Source organism: Scyliorhinus canicula, chromosome 20 (genome assembly GCF_902713615.1).
Source record: "Scyliorhinus canicula chromosome 20, sScyCan1.1, whole genome shotgun sequence".
In the NCBI taxonomy this organism is placed as follows: domain Eukaryota; kingdom Metazoa; phylum Chordata; class Chondrichthyes; order Carcharhiniformes; family Scyliorhinidae; genus Scyliorhinus; species Scyliorhinus canicula.
The window spans coordinates 82013467-82033379 of record NC_052165.1 but is presented as its reverse complement, the minus strand read 5'-3'; the positions used below and the strand labels follow the sequence as shown (position 1 = coordinate 82033379).

At 46.1% G+C, this 19913-nt stretch overlaps 1 protein-coding gene across 1 annotated transcript in view; it reads right to left on the bottom strand.

Annotated features, from left to right (window-relative positions):
• Positions 1 to 19913, bottom strand: part of LOC119954972 (differentially expressed in FDCP 6 homolog) — a 125965-nt gene that overhangs the window by 70215 nt on the left and 35837 nt on the right. The window contains exons 4-5 of the mRNA XM_038780736.1: positions 7499 to 7645; positions 1024 to 1132 (exon numbers count right to left, since the gene is read on the bottom strand). Coding sequence (XP_038636664.1) covers positions 1024 to 1132; positions 7499 to 7645 — 256 coding nt within the window. The remainder of the gene's footprint in view (positions 1 to 1023; positions 1133 to 7498; positions 7646 to 19913) is intronic.

The window sequence follows — 19913 nt, the reverse complement described above, 5'->3', positions numbered from 1 at the left end:
CACGTCCTCCCCGTATGTGCGTGGGTTTCCTCCGGGTGCTCCGGTTTCCTCCCACAGTCCAAAGATGTGCAAGTTAGGTGGATTGGACATGATAAATTGATGTTAAATGACACTATCGTGCCCACCTCAACCACCGCCGGCAATGCATTCCAGGCACCCACCACCCTCTGCATAAAGAACCTTCCACGCATATCTCCCTTAAACTTTTCCCCTTTCACCTTGAACTCGTGACTCCTAGTAACTGAGTACCCCACTCTGGGAAAAAGCTTCTTGCTATCCACCCTGTCTATACCTCCCATGATTTTGTAAACCTCAATGAGCTCCTCCCTCAACCTCCATTTTTCTAATGAAAATAATCCTAATCTACACAACCTCTCTTCATAGCCAGAGCCCTCCATACCAGGCAACATCCTGGTGAACCTCCTCTGCACCTTCTCCAAAGCATCCACATCCTTTTGGTAATGTGGCGACCAGAACTGTACGCAGTATTCCAAATGTGACCGAATCAAAGTCTTATACAACTGTGACATGACCTGCCGACTCTTGTACTTCATAACTCTTGTACTCTGCCAAGAGTCCTGCTGGAATTCGGAGTCAAGAGTGACGCATCGCGCTGCAGACAACATTTCAGAACCTAAACTCTGCCCATAGCACGGTAGCACAAGTGGCTAGCACTGTGGCTTTACAGCGCCAGGGTCCCAGTTTTGATTCCCCGCTGGATCACTGTCTGTGCGGAGTCTGCACGTTCTCCCCGTGTCTGCGTGGGTTTCCTCCTGGTGCTCCGGTTTCCTCCTACAGTCCAAAGATATGCAGGTTAGATGGATTGGCCATGATAAATTGCCCTTAGTGTCCAAAAAGGTTAGGAGGGATTATTTGGTTACGGGGATAGGGTGGAAGTGAGGGCTGAAGTGAGTCGGTGCAGACTTGATGGGCCGAATGGCCTCCTTCTGCACTGTATGTTCTATGTTCTATATAGCACTGAACCAACAGGGGCTACACAGACGCATTTATCTGGCAACTTACTGTCTATCCATTCCTGTCGACGTTTTGTGTCAGACGCACTCAACTCAAAGGTACGGTTTGCAGTTTTTATACAGAATAAACATCGCTTCCCTTCTTTGTCGGGGAGGACCTACAAGGGAGAAACACACACAGAATAATGAACTGATTCAGGAGCACGTGAGAGTTGAAAGCAGACAGGAAAGATCAGAGAGTCAGTAGATAGAAAATTAGCAGCAACGGAGATAAGCGGAATATTGCTTGCTCAATGAAAAATAATAAGAATTCAGGTTCCAGATTGACAGCCCCTGCCCCACCAGTACTGTATCCCAGTGTTATACAGTGACAGACCCGTCCCCACCAGTCCTGTACCCCAGTGTTATACAGTGACAGGCCAGTCCCCACCAGTACTGTACCCCAGTGTTATACAGTGACAGACCTGTCCCCACCAGTACTGTACCCCAGTGTTATACAGTGACAGACCCGTCCCCACCAGTACTGTAACCAAGTGTTATACAGTGACAGACCCATCCCCACCAGTACTGTACCCCAGTGTTATACAGTGACAGACCCATCCCCACCAGTACTGTATCCCAGTGTTATACAGTGACAGACCTGTCCCTACCAGTACTGTACCCCAGTGTTATACAGTGACAGACCCATCCCCACCAGTACTGTATCCGAGTGTTATACAGTGACAGACCCATCCCCACCAGTACTGTACCCCAGTGTTATACAGTGACAGACCGGTCCCCACCAGTACTGTACCCCAGTTATACAGTGACAGACCGGTCCCCACCAGTACTGTATCCCAGTGTTATACAGTGACAGACCGGTCCCCACCAGTACTGTACCCCAGTGTTATACAGTGACAGACCTGTCCCCACCAGTACTGTACCCCAGTGTTATACAGTGACAGACCCGTCCCCACCAGTACTGTATCCCAGTGTTATACAGTGACAGACCTGTCCCTACCAGTACTGTACCCCAGTGTTATACAGTGACAGACCCATCCCCACCAGTACTGTATCCGAGTGTTATACAGTGACAGACCCATCCCCACCAGTACTGTACCCCAGTGTTATACAGTGACAGACCGGTCCCCACCAGTACTGTACCCCAGTTATACAGTGACAGACCGGTCCCCACCAGTACTGTATCCCAGTGTTATACAGTGACAGACCGGTCCCCACCAGTACTGTACCCCAGTGTTATACAGTGACAGACCTGTCCCCACCAGTACTGTACCCCAGTGTTATACAGTGACAGACCTGTCCCCACCAGTACTGTACCCCAGTGTTATACAGTGACAGACCTGTCCCCACCAGTACTGTATCCCAGTGTTATACAGTGACAGACCCATCCCCACCAGTACTGTACCCCAGTGTTATACAGTGACAGACCTCTCCCCACCAGTACTGTACCCCAGTGTTATACAGTGACAGACCCTGTCCCCACCTGTACTGTACCCCAGTGTTATACAGTGACAGACCTGTCCCCACCAGTACTGTACCCCAGTGTTATACAGTGACAGACCTGTCCCCACCAGTACTGTACCCCATTGTTATACAGTGACAGACCCATCCCCACCAGTCCTGTACCCCAGTGTTATACAGTGACAGACCTCTCCCCACCAGTACTGTACCCCAGTGTTATACAGTGACAGACCCATCCCCACCAGTACCGTACCCCAGTGTTATACAGTGACAGACCCTGTCCCCACCTGTACTGTACCCCAGTGTTATACAGTGACAGACCTGTCCCCACCAGTACTGTACCCGAGTGTTATACAGTGACAGACCCTGTCCCCACCAGTACTGTATCCCAGTGTTATACAGTGACAGACCTGTCCCCACCAGTACTGTATCCCAGTTATACAGTGACAGACCTGTCCCCACCAGTACTGTACCCCAGTGTTATACAGTGACAGACCTGTCCCCACCAGTACTGTACCCCAGTGTTATACAGTGACAGACCTGTCCCCACCAGTACTGTACCCCAGTGTTATACAGTGACAGACCCTGTCCCCACCAGTACTGTATCCCAGTGTTATACAGTGACAGACCTGTCCCCACCAGTACTGTACCCCAGTGTTATACAGTGACTGACCCACTCCCACCAGTACTGCATTACATAGAACATACAGTGCAGGATGAGGCCATTTGGCCCATTGAGTCTGCACCGACCCACTTAAGTCCTCACTTCCACCCTACTCCTGTAACCCAGTCACGAAGGGCAATTTATCATGTCCAATCCACCTAACCAACACGTCTTTGGGCTGTGGGAGGAAACCGGAGCACCCGGAGGAAATCCACGCAGACACAGGGAGAACGTACAGACTCCGCACAGTGACCCAGCGGGGACTCGAACCTGGGTCCCTGGCGCTGTGAATTCACAGTGCTATCCACTTGTGCTACTGTGCTGCCCCAATATGTATCCCAGTGTTATACAGTGACAGACCCAACCCCACCAGTACTGTACCCCAGTGTTATACAGTGACAGACCCAACCCCACCAGTACTGTACCCCAGTGTTATACAGTGACAGACCCAACCCCACCAGTACTGTACTTCAGTGTTATATAGTAACAGACCCAACCCCACCAGTACTGTACCCCAGTGTTACACAGTGACAGACCTGTCCCACCAGTACTGTACCAGTGCGTGTGGGCAGCACGTAGCACAAGTGGATAGCACTGTGGCTTCACAGTGCCAGGGTTCCAGGTTCAATTACCCGCTGGGTCACTGTCTGTGCGGAGTCTGCACGTTCTCCCCATGTCTGTGTGGGTTTCCTCCAGGTGCTCCGGTTTCCTCCCACAGTCTAAAGACGTGCAGGTCAGGTGGATTGGCCATGATAAGTTGCCCTTCGTGACCAAAAAGGTTAGATGGGGTTATGGGAATAGGGTGGAAGTGAGGGTTTAAGTGGGTTGGTGCAGACTTGATGAACCGAATGGCCTCCTTCTGCACTGTAAGTTAGAACATGGAAAATACAGCACAGAACAGGCCCTTCGGCCCACGATGTTGTGCTGAACTTTTGTCCTAGATTAAGAACAAATCAATCTACACCCATCATTCTACTGTAATCCATGTACCTATCCAATAGCCGCTTGAAGGTCCCTAATGTTTCCGACTCAACTACTTCCACAGGCAGTGCATTCCATGCCCCCACTACTCTCTGGGTAAAGAATATACCTCTGACATCCCTCCTCTCTCTTCCACCATTCACCTTAAATTTATGTCCCCTTGTAATGGTTTGTTCCACCCGAGGAAAAAGTCTCTGACTGTCTACTCTATCTATTCCCCTGATCATCTTATAAACCTCTATCAAGTCGCCCCTCATCCTTCTCCGTTCTAATGAGAAAAGGACTAGCATCTTCAACATTTCCTCGTAAGACCTACTCTCCATTCCAGGCAACATCCTGGTAAATCTCCTTTGCACCTTTTCCAAAGCTTCCACATCCTTCCTAAATTGAGGCGACCAGAACTACACACAGTACTCCATATGTGGCCTTACCAAGGTTTCGTACAGCTGCATCATCACTTCACGGCTCTTAAATTCAATCCCTCTGCTAATGGACGCTAGCACACCATAGGCCATCTTCACAGCTCTATCCACTCGAGTGGCAACTTTCAAAGATCTATGAACATAGACCCGAAGATCTCTCTGCTCCTCCACATTGCCAAGAACCCTGCCGTTAACCCTGTATTCCGCATTCATATTTGTCCTTCCAGAATGGACACTCACACTTTTCAGGGTTAAACTCCATCTGCCACTTCTCAGCCCAGCTCTGCATCCTATCTATGTCTCTTTGCAGCCGACAACCAGTTGAGCTTACCAGTCTGTTTCACACTGTCCTCTCAACAATATGGCCCTTCTCATTCGTAAATACTGAAGGAAAGTACTCGTTCAAGACCTCTCCTGTCTCTTCAGACTCAATACACAATCTCCCGCTACTGTCCTTAATCGGACCTACCCTCGCTCTAGTCATTCTCATATTTCTCACATATGTGTAAAAGGCCTTGGGTTTTCCTTGATCCTACCCACCAAAGATTTTTCATGCCCTCTCTTAGCTCGCCTAATCCCTTTCTTCAGTTCCCTGCTGGCTATCTTGTATCCCTCCAGCGCCCTGTCTGAACCTTGTTTCCTCAGCCTTACATAAGTATCCTTCTTCCTCTTAACAAGACATTCAACCTCTCTTGTCAACCATGGTTCCCTCACTCAACCATCTCTTCCCTGCCTGACAGGGACATACATATCAAAGACACGTAGTATCTGTTCCTTGAACAAATGCCACATTTTAATTGTGTCCTTCCCTGACAGCCTATGTTCCCAACTTATGCACTTCAGTTCTTGTCTGACAGCATTGTATTTACCCTTCCCCCAATTGTAAACCTTGCCCTGTTGCACGCACCTATCCCTCTCCATTACTAAAGTGAAAGTCACAGAATTGTGGTCACTATCTCCAAAATGCCTCACCACTAACAAATCTATCACTTGCTCTGGTCCATTACCACGTACCAAATCCAATATGGCCTCCCCTCTGGGCGGACAATCTACATACTGTGTTAGAAAAGCTTCCTGGACACACTGCGCAAACAACACCCCATCCAAACTATTTGATCTAAAGAGTTTCCACTCAATATTTGGGAAGTTCATGTCACCCATGACTACTGGGACTTCTGCACCTTTCCAAAATCTGTTTCCCAATCTGTTCCTCCACATCTCTGCTGCTATTGGTGGGCCTATAGAAAACTCCCAACAAGGTGACTGCTCCTTTCCTATTTCTGACTTCAACCCAAACTACCTCAGTAGGCAGATCCTCCTCGAACTGCCTTTCTGCAGCTGTTATACTATCTCTAATTAACAATGCAACCCCCCCACCTCTTTTACCACCCTCCCTAATCTTATTGAAACATCTATAACCAGGAACCTCCAACAACCATTTCTGCCCCTCTTCTATCCAAGTTTCCGTTATGGCCACCACATCGCAGTCCCAAGTACCGATCAATGCCTTAAGTTCACCCACCTTATTCCTGATGCTTCTTGCGTTGAAGTATACAAACTTCAACCCATCTCCGTGCCTGCAAGTACTCTCCTTTGTCAGTGTTACCTTCCCCACTGCCTCACTACATGCTTTGGCGTCCTGAACATCGGCTACCTTAGTTGCTGGACTACAAGTCCGGTTCCCATTCCCTTGTCAAATTAGTTTAAACCCTCCCGAAGAGTACTAGAAAACCTCCCTCCCACGATATTAGTGCCCCTCTGGTTCAGATTCCACCTTCCTCAGAATGCGCTCCAATTATCCAAATACCTGAAACCCTCCCTCCTACACCATTCCTGCAGCCACGTGTTCAACTGCACTCTCTCCCTATTCCTAGCCTCGCTATCATATGGCACCGGCAACAAACCAGAAATGGCAACTCTGTCTGTCCTGGCTTTTAACTTCCAGCCTAATTCCCTAAACTCATTTATTACATCCATACCCCTTTTCCTACCTACGTCGTTGGTACCGATGTGCACCACAACTTCTGGCTGCTCACCCTCCCCCTTAAGGATCCTGAAGACACGATCCGAGACGTCATGGACCCTGGCACCCGGGAGGTAACAAACCATACGAGAGTCTCGCCCGTGCCCACAGAGCCGCCTGTCTGTACCTCTGACTATTGAGTCCACTATAACAAGTGCTCTCCTAATCTCCCCCCTTCCCTTCTGAGCCCCAGAGCCGGACCTCGTGCCAGAGACCCGGTCACTGCAGCCTACCCCTGCTGGGTAATCCCCTAAACAGTATCCAAAGGGGTATGCTTATTGTTGAGAGGAACAACCACAGGGGATCCCTGCACTAACAGCTGCCTCCTCTTCCCACCTCTCACTGTTACCCAGCTACCTTTGTTCTCAGGTGTAACTATGTCCCTGTAGCTTCTATCGATCACCCCCTCAGCTTCCCGAATGATCCTCAGTTCATCCAGCTCCAGCTCCAGTTCCCTAATACGGTCTGTGAGGAGCTGGAGATGGCTGCACTTCCCACAGGTGAAGCCAGCAAGGACACCGGTGGTCTGCCTTACCTCGAACATTCTGCAGGAGGAACATAGCTGCCATCACATCTACTTAGTCTCCCAGTAAAAAAGAAAATATAAAAGTAAATAGCTTCCCTGCTCACAGCACTGAGTCTTTTTTGGGGGTTAGAGGAGGAGGGAGGGTGGGAGACACTACACGTCTGGTGTCTCGGGTTTCCTCACCATTCAAATTTATTGGGTAATACAACCCCAGGTCTCCCCACGACCGACTTCCGGTTTCCTTCTCCAAAAAAGTATGTTAAAAATCAAAAACTCAGCTTACCTTCCAGCTCTCCCCTCCACAGATCGCTCCCCTCTCTGCCCGCTCCGCTGGAAGAATGAGAATGTTCTGTGTTCTATGTCTATGTTCTATGTTATACAGTGACAGACCTGTACTTCATATTCTACCAATGTCTGACATGTCAGTCTATTCTCCATGGTTTTTACCTCAACTGTGCTGTCCATATCGAGTTGAATTTCCCCCTTCTTCTCCTTGAGGTCCTCATTTGCATAATAATCAATGTGGGAAGTCTTCAGGACAAACCAGCGCTCATTCCAGTTTCGCCGAACTTGACCCTTCTTCCACATGTAGCCCTGCAGGGACACCAACAGGAAGCAGGAAATGAGATCAAACAAATAAGGGGGCAAGAGAGCTTTGTGGGATGCCGCCTAGCTGGTAGATTCCTCGAGGAACACTGATAACGGTGTCAAAGGAGAGGCAGTAGGGTAGTGGTATTGTCACTGGACTACAATCCAAAGACCCAGAGTCATGCTTTGGCGATTCAGGTTCGAATCGTGCCATAAGAAAAGAACAAAGAAAAATTACAGCACAGGAACAGGCCCTAAGCCATGAAAATTTGAATTCAATAAAAAAATCGGAATTAAACGTCTAAGGGTGACCATGAAACCATTTTCAATTGTCGCCATTAATGAACACCCATCTGGTTCAGTAATATCCTTTAGGGAAATCTGCTGTCCTTACCCGGTCTGGCCTACATATGACTCCAGACCCTCAGCAATGTGGTTGACTCTAAACTACCCCCTGAAATGGCCAAACAAACCACTGAGTTCAAGGGCAGTTAGGGATGGGCAACAAATGCTGGCCCAGCCAGTGACGCCCACATCCCCTGAAGGAATAAATGCATGTAGTATTTGGCACAAAATTAATGACTTAGCGACACAAATTGAAGTTAATGGGTATGTTACGACATCCTGGGCTAGTGAGTGGTCAATTCCAGCCTGGAGTCCCAAAATAAGTGAATTAACCAATCATTTGTTTTAAAAAACCTTGAAATATTTGGCCCTTGGCTGCCCAATAATTTGCAGTCACCAAGTTTGGAAGTTGAAACAATTACTGTTCATTTATGACAGAAGCAAGATGGAAAATGCAGTAATTTCAGCTGGATAATGAGCAAGCTAATCTACTATCCTCTTTAGCAGTCCCAACCTCTATCCACACACACATGACAGACAAACACAGAGGGGTAGAAAGGGGTAAAATAATAAAGATGAAGGTAAAAGAAAGATAAGAATTTTTGCTTTCAATGTTGACTTCTTTGCAATAAGCTGTCCCCCAGCATGCTGTCTGGTCAAAGCCACCGGTGCAGAATGACCGTACTCACAGGCCATAGGATTTGTTTTGGAGAGGCATTAAACTGGGCCTTCAACACAAAGGTCTCCACATCAAACCCATCTTCCAGTCCGAATTCTAATCTCAGTCCTTTGCAATTTCAATAAAATGCCACCCAGCCTGACTGGAGAAAGAGAAGAGTTCTTGCACTGCATTTTTAGAGAGATTTTATCATATCAGAGAGAGATGTTTCTTCTGAGCGTCTGAACCAAAAACAAATCTGAAACAACCCAGGGGTTGTTTACTGGGAAGAAAGAAACATTCCAGAGAAATCAGAACCAATCACCACTGGTTACCAGCAAAGCCCAGCATTTTGAGCCAGTTCATTGGCTGCCATCCAAGTCAGTCAAGCTGAGTCATCACTGATTTCTCCAGCCTGAATTAAAGGTAAAGTCTGTATTAAAGTCATCATGGATAAAAATTCTAATAGCAACAAAGGTATAAAAGTGGAAAACAGGGAACAAACGGGGTTTAAACAGAAGGATCCTTGCAGGTCTTATGGTCAGAACAGAGATGTGGTTACAAGCAGATCAAAGTTGGAAGCTAAATATTAAGGACAGACAGGAAAGAAAGGATGGTGGGGTAGTTGGTAGAAGATGGAATAAGAAACGATCTTGGATCGTAAGATGGAGAATCCATTTGGGTGGAGGTAAGAAATAACAAGGGGAAGAAGACACTAGTAGAAGTAGTCTATAGGCCCCCTAGCAGTAACTGTACTGTAAGACTTTTGTCTACAAAATTATGACATAGACAGAGTGAATAGTCAGAGGCTTTTCCCCAGGGTAGAGGGTTCAATTACTAGGGGGCATAGGTTTAAGGTGCAAGGTTTAGAGATGTACGAGGCAAGTTTTTTTACACAGAGGGTAGTGGGTGCCTGGAACTCGCTGCCGGAGGAGGTGGTGGAAGCAGGGACATAGTGACATTTAAGGGGCATCTTGACAAATACATGAATAGGATGGGAATAGAGGGATACGGACCCAGGAAGTGCAGAAGATTTTAGTTTAGACAGGCAGCATGGTCGGCACGGGCTTGGAGGGTCGAAGGGCCTGTTCTTGTACTGTACTTTTCTTTGTTCTTTGACACAGCATAAATTAGGAGATAATTAGGCCATATTAAGAAAAGGTAGTATTTTAATAATGGGTTACTTTAATCTTCACGTGGATTGGGAAATTCAAATTAGCAGAGGTTGCCATGAGGAGGAATTCAAAGAGAGTATTTGGGGCAGTTTCCTAAACAAGATGTTGTGGATCCAACCAGGGATCAGGCTATTTTGGTAATGTATAATGAGGCACGTTTCATAAACAATCTCAGAGTAAAAGATCCCTTAGGAAACAGTGACCATAGCATGTTAGAATTTAGCGTGAGAGTGAAAATTTGGGTCAGAAACAACAGTGCTAAACTTGTGGGAACCACAGTAGCACAGTGGATAGCACTGGGATCCCAGATTCATCTCCGGGATCCCAGATTCAATTCCCGACCTAGATCACTGGCTGGGTGGAATCTGTACGTTCTCCCTGTGTCTGCCTGAGTTTCCAGCAGGTGCTCAAGTTTCCTCCCATAAGTTACGAAAGACGCGCTGTTAGGTAATTTGGACATTCTGAATTCTCCCTCCGTGTTCCTGAACAGGCGCCAGAATGTGGCGGCTAGGGCCTTTTCACAGTAACTTAGTAACACAGTAAGCCTACTTGTGACAATAAAGATTATTTAAAAAAATAAGGTAATTACAAAGGAATGAGGGCAGAGCTGGCTGGAGTAGAGTGGGAAGCAGAAGACGGTGAATCGCAATGGCAGACATTTATGAAAATAGTTCATGATTCACAACAAGGATACATCCCAGGGAGGAAGAAGGAAGGGGAAGGGATTAAACCAACCAAGGAAGTTAAGGATAGTAAAAAAACAGAAAGAAAAAACTTACACTATGGCAAAGTTTAGTTGAAAGTCAGGGGATTGGGAAAGTTTTAAAAATCAAAAAGGTGACAAAAATATAAAGAGGGAGAAGATAAACTATGAGGGTAAATTAACAAGTAAAATGAAAGTGGACAGTAAGAGTTTCTTTGATATATAAAAAAGAGAGAAGCCAAATTGTACATAGAGTTCTTAGAGAATGAGACCAAGGAAAAAATAATGGGGAACCAGGAAACTGTAACGGAGTTAAACAAATATATTGCATCAGTCTTAATGGAAGAAGACACCAGTTGCATTCCAAAAATACTGAATAATCGAGGGGAAAATGGGAGGAGAAAATAAATACAATAACTATCACTCAAGAAAAAATACTAGGGAAAATAATGGGGCGAAAGGTCGATAAATCCCCTCGACCTGGTGGGTTGCATACTAGGATAGGAAAGGATATAGCTACATAGATAGTGGATGCACTGGTAGTAATCTCCCAAGAATTCCCAAATTCTGGACAAATCCCAGAGGATTGGAAAACCACCAATGTTATTATTCAAAAAGGGAGGGAAACAAAAATCAGGTAATTATAGGCCAGTTAGCTTAACACATGTCATTGAAAAATGTTAAGAGTCCATTATAAAGGATGTAGCAGAGCATTTAGAAAAACTTAACATAATCATGGCTTCCTGAAGGGGAAATCATGTCTGGCCAATTTATTAGAAGTCTTTGAGATGGTAATAATCAGGATCCATGAAGGGGAACCAGTATATGTAACATATTTGGATTTCCAAAAAGCATTCAATAAGGAATTACATAATGCTAATAAGATAAAAGCCCATAGGGGGTACTATATTAGTGTGGATGGATAATTGGCTCGCTGGTAGAAGACAGAGAGTTGATAAGGGAGAGATTTTCAGGATGGCAAGCTGTAACTTGTAGAGTGCCACAGGGATTACTGCCGGGGTCAGAACTATTTACAATATATATCAATGACTTGGATGAGGGAAGTGAATGTACTATTGCAGAGTTTACGGCTGATACAAAGATAGGTGGGAAGGCAAGTGGGTGAGGATGACACAAAGAGTCTACGGAGGGAAATAGGTTGTGCAACTTGGCACATGGAAAATAATGGAGGAAAATGTGAAGTCAAGTACTTTGGTAGGAAGAATAAATGAGCTGAATATTATTTAAATGGAGAGAGGCTGCAGAAAGAAGCAGCACAGAGTGATTTGAGGTCCTGGTGCAAAAGTCACAAAAAGTTAGCATGCACGTTCAGCAGGTAATAGGGAAGGTAAATGGAATGGATTTCAAAGAGAATGGAATATAAAAATAGGGAAGTCTTGCTAAAACTATACAAGGGACGATTATTACACATGTGAACAGTTTTGGTCCCCTTATCCAAGGAAAGGTATACTGACATTGGAGGCAGTCCAGAGAAGGTTGACTATGTTGATCCCAATAAAAAGTCACACCAGGTTAAAGTCCAACAGGTTTATTTGAAATCACAAGCTTTTGGAGCACTGCTCCTTCATCAGGTGAAGTGGAGGCAGGTTCACAATCACAGTATATATGGGAGAGACACAATTGCCAGATAGTTACAGATTGGAATGTGGAGAATGGTTGGAATGTGAGTCTTTACAGGTAAACAAGTCTTTACAGGAACATGATGTGGGGATGCCGGCGTTGGACTGGGGTGAGCACAGTAAGAAGTCTTACAACACCAGGTTAAAGTCCAACATGTTTGTTTCAAACACTAGCTTTCGGAGCACTGCTCCTTCCTCAGGTGAATCACCTGAGTGAGAGATAATCACAGGTGTTCAAGGTGTGAATTGTCTCAAGCCAGGACAGTTAGTAGGATTCTGCAAACCCGGGTAGTATGATAGAGGTTATTTAATGTGACATGAATCTGAGATCCCGGTTGAGGCCGTCCTCATGCATGCGGAACTTGGCTACCAGTTTGTGCTCAGTGATGCAATTGGAGATTGGGAATCTACAAATATGTGTCTTTGTGTGGGTGAAGGAAAGGATAAATGCTTTGACCAGTTTGCGATTACTGAGACCAGCAAAGAGCACACAAAATTTTTTAGCCAACGGGCCAGATGTAGCTATTGGTTTGAGAGGCTGGATATGGGGAATAAGAGAGATGAAAGAAGGGAGTTTTCATGAATTAGGTTATGACAGGGACAACGTTGAGGTCAGAATAAAACAGATGATTCCACACCTCTGGTGTGACTGAAGGAAGCAGCAAGAGACAGGGAGAGAACAGAGTTGGAGATAAGAGGATGGCTTGGTGATATGACACACAAGGCGGTTCTGAATCATGCACAGACAGGAAACTTTGACTCATGCAATTAGACGAGGATGGCCATTCAGCCCATTTATTCAGAGACACCCCAGAGACACAGAATCCAGCCGCTTAAATGATTCTGGGACTTATTCTCCACTGCGCTACAGTAATGCAGCTGGTAACTGGACAAGGCCCTGAGTTTTGTCACAAGGTGACCTCTTAATTTGAAACTGAAACATATTATCCTACATTTTAATTTTCCACATCACTTGCTATCTCCTCCACCTCTAGGAGCTCCCGAGAGGAGGTGGCTCTAGAAATATTGGATGCATTGTGGTTATCTTCCAGAATTCTATAGACTGCGGAACAGTTCCTGCAGATTTGAGGGTGGCTAATGTAACTCCACTATTTAAAAAAGGAGGTCGAGAGAAAGCAGGGAATTATAGACCAGTAACCCTGACGTCAGTAGCGGGGAAAATTCTAGAATCCATTATCTAAGATTTCATAGCAGAGCACTTAGAAAACAGTGGCAGGATTGGACAGATTCAGCATAGGTTTATGAAGGGGGAATCATGCTTGACAAATCTACTGGAATTCTTTGAGGAGACATATAAGATAGTCAGAGGGTTAGATTGGGTGGACAGTGAGAGTCTTTTTCCTCGGATGGTTATGACCAACACGAGGGGACATAGCTTTAAATTGAGGGGTGATAGATATAGGACAGATATCAGAGGCAGTTTCTTTACTCAGAGAGTAGTAGGGGTGTGGAACGCCCTGCCTGCAACAGTAGTAGACTCGCCAACTTTAAGGGCATTTAAGTGGTCACTGGATAGACATATGGATGAAAATGGAATAGTGTAGGCCAGATAGGCTTCAGATGGTTTCACAGGTCGGCGCAACATCGAGGGCTGAAGGGCCCGTACTGCGCTGTAATGTTCTATGTTCTATGTAACTCATAGAATTGATGAAGGGGAGCCAGTGGATGTGGCATATTTGGACTTTTAGAAGGCTTTCAACAAAGTCCCACATAAAAGATTAGCGTGTAAAATTAAAGCGCATGGGATTGGGGTAGTGTATTGAAATGGATAGAAAACTGGTTGGCAGACAGGAAACAAAGAGGGCGGCACAGTGGTTAGCATTGCTGCCTCACTGCTCCAAGGACCCAGGATCAATTCTGGCCTTGGGTGACTGCGTGGAGCTTGTACTTTCTCCCTGTGTCTGCGTGGGTTTTCTCAGGGTGCTCCGGTTTCCTGCCACAGTAGAAAGATGTACAGGTTAGGTGGGTTGGCAATGCTAAATTGCCCCTTTGTGTCCAAAAGGTTAGGTAGGGTTATTGGGTTACGGGGATAGGTTGAAGGTGTGGGCTGAAGTACGGTGTTCTTCCAAGGGCCAGTGCAGACTCGATCGGCCAAATCATAGAATTATAGAATTTAGAATCATAGAATTTACAGTGTAGAAGGAGGCCATTCAGCCCATCGAGTCTGCACCGGCTCTTGGAAAGAGCACCCTACCCAAGGTCAACAACTCCACCCTATCCCCATAACCCAGTAACCCCACCCAACACTAAGGGCAATTTTGGACTCTAAGGGCAATTTATCATGGCCAATGCACCTAACCTGCACATCTTTGGACTGTGGGAGGAAACCGGAGCACCCTGAGGAAACCCACGCACACACGGGGAGGATGTGCAGATCCCACACAGACAATGACCCAAGCCCGAATCGAACCTGGGACCCCGGAGCTGTGAAGTGATTGTGCTATCCACAATGCTACCGTGCTGCCCCAAAATGACCTCCTTCTGCACTGTAAATTCTATCATTCTGTGAATGAACGAATTGTTTTCAAAATTGGTAGGCAGTGACAAGTGGGGATCTGTGCTAGGGTCCCAGCTATTCACAATATATATTCATGATTTAGATGAGGGAACAAAATGTCATATCTCCAAATTTGCAGATGACACCTAGTTGAGTGGGAGGGTGAGCTGTGGGAGGATGCAAAGATCGTTCAGTGTGATGTAGACAAGATGAGTGGGTGGAATGGCAGATGCAGTATAATTTAGATAAATACGAGGTTATCCACTTTGGTAGCAAAAACAAGAGAGGCTGTTATTGCATGGGCATAAATTGGGAGGGGGGAATGTGCAACGAGATCTGGGTGTCCTCATACACCAGCCACTGAAGGTAAACATGAAGGTGCAGCAGGCGGTAAAGAGGCAAATGGTATGTTGGCCTTCATAGTGAGAGGGTTCAAGTACAGGAGCAGGGATGTTGTGCTGCAATTATACAGGACCTTGCGGAGGGCCACACCTGGAATATTGTGTACAGTCTTGGTCTCCTTATCCGAGGAAGGATGTTCTAGCTATAGGGGGAGTGCAGCGAAGGTTTACCAGACTGATTCCTGGGGTGGCAGTACTAACGTACGAGGAGAGATTGAATCAGTTAGGATTGTATTTGCCGGAGTTCAGAAGAATGAGGGTTTTATCATAGAAACCTATAAAATTCTAACAGGACTGGACAGGGTTGATGCAGGAAGGATATTCCCGATGGTGGAGAAATTTCTTCACCCAGAGAGTGGTGAGCCTGTGGAATTCATTACCGCAGGAAGTAGTTGAGTCCAAAGCATTGTATGGTTTTAAGTAGTTAGATATAGCACTCGGGACAAATGGGATCAAAGTATATGGGGAAAAGCGGAATTCGGCTATTGAGTTGGATGATCAGCCGTAATTATAGTGAATGTTGGAGCGGGTTTGAAGGCCGAATGGCCTCCTCCTGTTCCTATTTTTCCCATGTTTCTATTTCTATGTTTTTTCCATTTCAGCCATCTCTGAACAGTCCAGGTTTCTCCAGCTTATTGCAGCTTACTTTTAGTCTCAGAAGGTTGTGAGTCTGTGGGATTCTTTATCGTTGAGGGCTGCAGAGGCCGGATTGTTAAGTATGTTCAAGGCTGAGACAGACAGATTTTTAATCACTAAGGGAATCAAGGATTATTGGGATAAAGTGGGAAAGTGGCGTTGAGGATTATCATATCAGATCAGTCATGATCTCATTGAGAGACAGAGCAGATTCGATGGGCCGAGTGGCCTACTTCTCCTCCTACATCTTGTGGTCTCATGGTCTAAGAAAAAAACACTCTCCTCATTCCATGGTATTCCAATTGCAACTCTCAAGAGAGGTTATTGGGTTACGGCGATAGGGTGGAAGTAAGGGCTTAAGTGGGTCGGTGCAGACTCAATGGGCCGAATGGCTTCCTTCTGCACTGTATGTTCTATGTAAGACAGTTGAGCACCTTTTATCTCCCAACAGATAAAGTCTAACTAAGCACGTTACCAGATTACCGAGGTATCCGCAGTTAAATTGGCAGATGGAGGCCAAACTCAGAACTGCAAAGACAGGTGATCAACCCTTGTCCAATGAGAGTGCAGGAGAACTTGTCAGGAGCAGCACTCAGAAAGCTTAAACATGAGCTGTGAGCCTTACTTCGGTTGTGGGTAAAATTTTGGAAAAGGTTATAAGAGATAGGGTTTATAATCATCTTGAAAAGAACAAGTTGATTAGCGATACGCAACACGGTTTTGTGAAGGGTAGGTTATGCCTCACAAACCTTATTGAGTTTTTTGAGAAGGTGACCAAACAGGTGGATGAGGGTAAAGCGATTGATGTGGTGTATATGGATTTCAGTAAGGCGTTTGATAAGGTTCCCCACGGTAGGCTATTGCAGAAAATAAGGAAGTATGGGATTGAAGGTGACTTAGCGGCTTGGATCAGTAATTGGCTAGCTGAAAGAAGACAGAGGGTGGTGGTTGATGGCAAATGTTCATCCTGGAGTTCAGTTACTAGTGGTGTACCGCAAGGATCTGCTTTGGGGCCACTGCTGTTTGTCATTTTTATAAATGACCTGGAAGAGGGTGTAGAAGGATGGGTTAGTAAATTTGCAGATGACACGAAGGTCAGTGAAGTTGTGGATAGTGCTGAAGGATGCTATAGGATACAGAGGGACATAGATAAGCTGCAGAGCTGGGCTGAGAGGTGGCAGATGGAGTTTAATGCAGAAAAGTGTGAGGTGGTTCACTTTGGAAGGAGTAACAGGAATGCAGAGTACTGGGCTAATGGCAAGATTCTTGGTAGTGTAAATGAACAGAGAGATCTCGGCATCCAGGTACATAAATCCCTGAAAGTTACCACCCAGGTTAATAGGGCTGTTAAGAAGGCATATGGTGTGCTAGCCTTTATCAGTAGGGGGATTGAGTTTCGGAGCCACAAGGTCATGCTGCAGCTGTACATAACTCTGGTGCGACCGCTCCTGGAATACTGCGTGCAGTTCTGGTCACCACATTACAGGAAGGATGTGGAAGCTTTGGAAAGGGTTCAGAGGAGATTTACTAGGATGTTGCCTGTTATAGAGGGAAGGTCTTACGAGGAAAGGCTCAGGGACTTGAGGTTGTTTTCGTTAGAGAGGAGAAGGCTGAGGTGACTTAATAGAGACATATAAGATAGTCAGAGGGTTAGATAGGGTGGACAGTGAGAGTCTCTTTCCTCGGATGGTTATAGAACATAGAACAGTACAGCACAGAACAGGCCCTTCGGCCCTCAATGTTGTGCCGAGCCATGATCACCCTACTCAAACCCACCCTATACCCGTAACCCAACAACCGCCCCCCCTTAACCTTACTTTTTATTAGGACACTACGGGCAATTTAGCATGGCCAATCCACCTAACCCGCACATCTTTGGACTGTGGGAGGAAACCGGAGCACCCGGAGGAAACCCACGCACACAGGGGGAGGACGTGCAGACTCCACACAGACAGTGACCCAGCCGAGAATCGAACCTGGGACCCTGGAGCTGTGAAGCATTTATGCTAACCACCATGCTACCCTGCTGCCCGTGTTATGACCAACACGAGGGGACATAGCTTTAAATTGAGGGGTGGTAGATATAGGACAGATGTCAGAGGCAGTTTCTTTACTCAGAGAGTAGTAGGGGTGTGGAACGCCCTGCCTGCAACAGTAGTAGACTCGCCAACTTTAAGGGCATTTAAGTGGTCACTGGATAGACAAATGGATGAAAATGGAATAGTGTAGGTCAGATAGGCTTCAGATGGTTTCACTGATCGGCGCAACATCGAGGGCCGAAGGGCCCGTACTGCGCTGTAATGTTCTATGTTCTATGTTCTAACTGCTGAAGCGACAACACAGGAAAACATGCTTAACTACAGCGGCAGCATTCAGCAATCTGACAAACTACAGAACAGTCCAAAGTTCTGCAGTCATGGAACCACAGAAAAGTTAAAGCACAGAAGGAGGCCATTTGCCCATCTTGTCAACAGAAGTCCGAGGCCTTTCTAATTGGTATAGAATATAAAAGTAAGAATATAATGTTGGAATTGTATGAAACACTGCAGAGTGCAGTACGGTGGCACAATGGTTAGCACTGCGGCTTAACAGCGGCAGGGTCCCAGGTTCGATTCCCGGCTTGGGTCACTGTCTGTGCGGAGTCTCTATGTCCTCCCCGTCTCTGCGTGGACTTCCTCCGGGTGCTCCGGTTTCCTCCCACAAGTCTTGAAAGACGTGTTGTTAGGTAATTTGGACATTCTGAATTCTCCCTCTATTATCCCAAACAGGCGCCGGAATGTGGCGACTAGGGGCTTTTCGCAGTAACTTCACTGCAGTGTTAATATAAGCCTACTTGTGGCTGGTTTAGCTCACTCTGCTAAATCGCTGGTTTTTAAAGCAGACCAAGCAGGCCAGCAGTACGGTTCGATTCCCGTACCTGCCTCCCCGGACAGGCGCCGGAATGTGGCAACTAGGGGCTTTTCACAGTAACTTTATTGAAGCCTACTCGTGACAATAAGCGATTTTCATTTCATTTCATAAAAGATTATTATTATTATTATTATTAATCCCACCTTCCTGCACCCAGTCACATCACAAAGTGCAGGTCGACTTTGCACTTTTTAAAAAGAGTTTTGTGTCTCTGCCAACTCGGGCAGCGAATTCCAGACTCCCACTACCCTCTGTGTAAAAACGTTCTTCTCAATCCCCTCTACATTTTCTGCCACTTATCTTGAATCTATGTCCTCTTGTTCTAGAATTCTCCACCAAGGGAAATAATTTTAGCGTGTTCACTATATCACTTTCACTCATAATTTTGTACACCTCAATTAACTCACCCCCCTCGGCCTTCTTTGTTCTAAGGAAAATAACCCCAACCTAACCAATCTCTCCTCGTAGCCACACTTTTCTATTCCTGGCAACATTCTTTTAAAGCTCCTCTGCACTCTCTCCAGAGCAATAACGTCCTTCCTGTAATGTGGCAACCAGAACTGCAGCAGTGTTTTATAATTTATTTAATTTTTATTTAAAAATATATTTTCATTATTTTTTTTTATAATTTAGAATACCCAATTAAGGGGCAATTTAGCGCAGCCAATCCATCTACCCTGAACATCTTTTTGGTTGTGGGGGTGGAACCCAAGCAAACACGGGGAGAATGTGCAAACTCCACACAGACAGTGACCCAGATATGGGATCGAACCTGGGACCTCGACGCCATGAGGCCACAGTGCAAACCCACTGTGCCACCATGCTGCTCTCAGCAGTGTTTTATACAATTCCAACATTATATCCTCACTTTTATATTCCATACCTCTGCCAATGAAGGAGAGCACTCCAGATGCTTTCTTTATAACCATGTCCACTTGAAATTCTGTCTTTCGGACTAGTGTACTTGAACGCCAAAATAGAACATAGAACATAGAACATAGAACAGTACAGCACAGAACAGGCCCTTGATGTTGTGCCGAGCAATGATCACCCTACTCAAACACACGTATCCACCCTATACCCGTAACCCAACAACTCCCCCTTAACCTTACTTTTTAGGACACTACGGGCAATTTAGCATGGCCAATCCACCTAACCCGCACATCTTTGGACTGTGGGAGGAAACCGGAGCACCCGGAGGAAACCCACGCACACACGGGGAGGACGTGCAGACTCCACACAGACAGTGACCCAGCCGGGAACCGAACCTGGTACCCTGGAGCTGTGA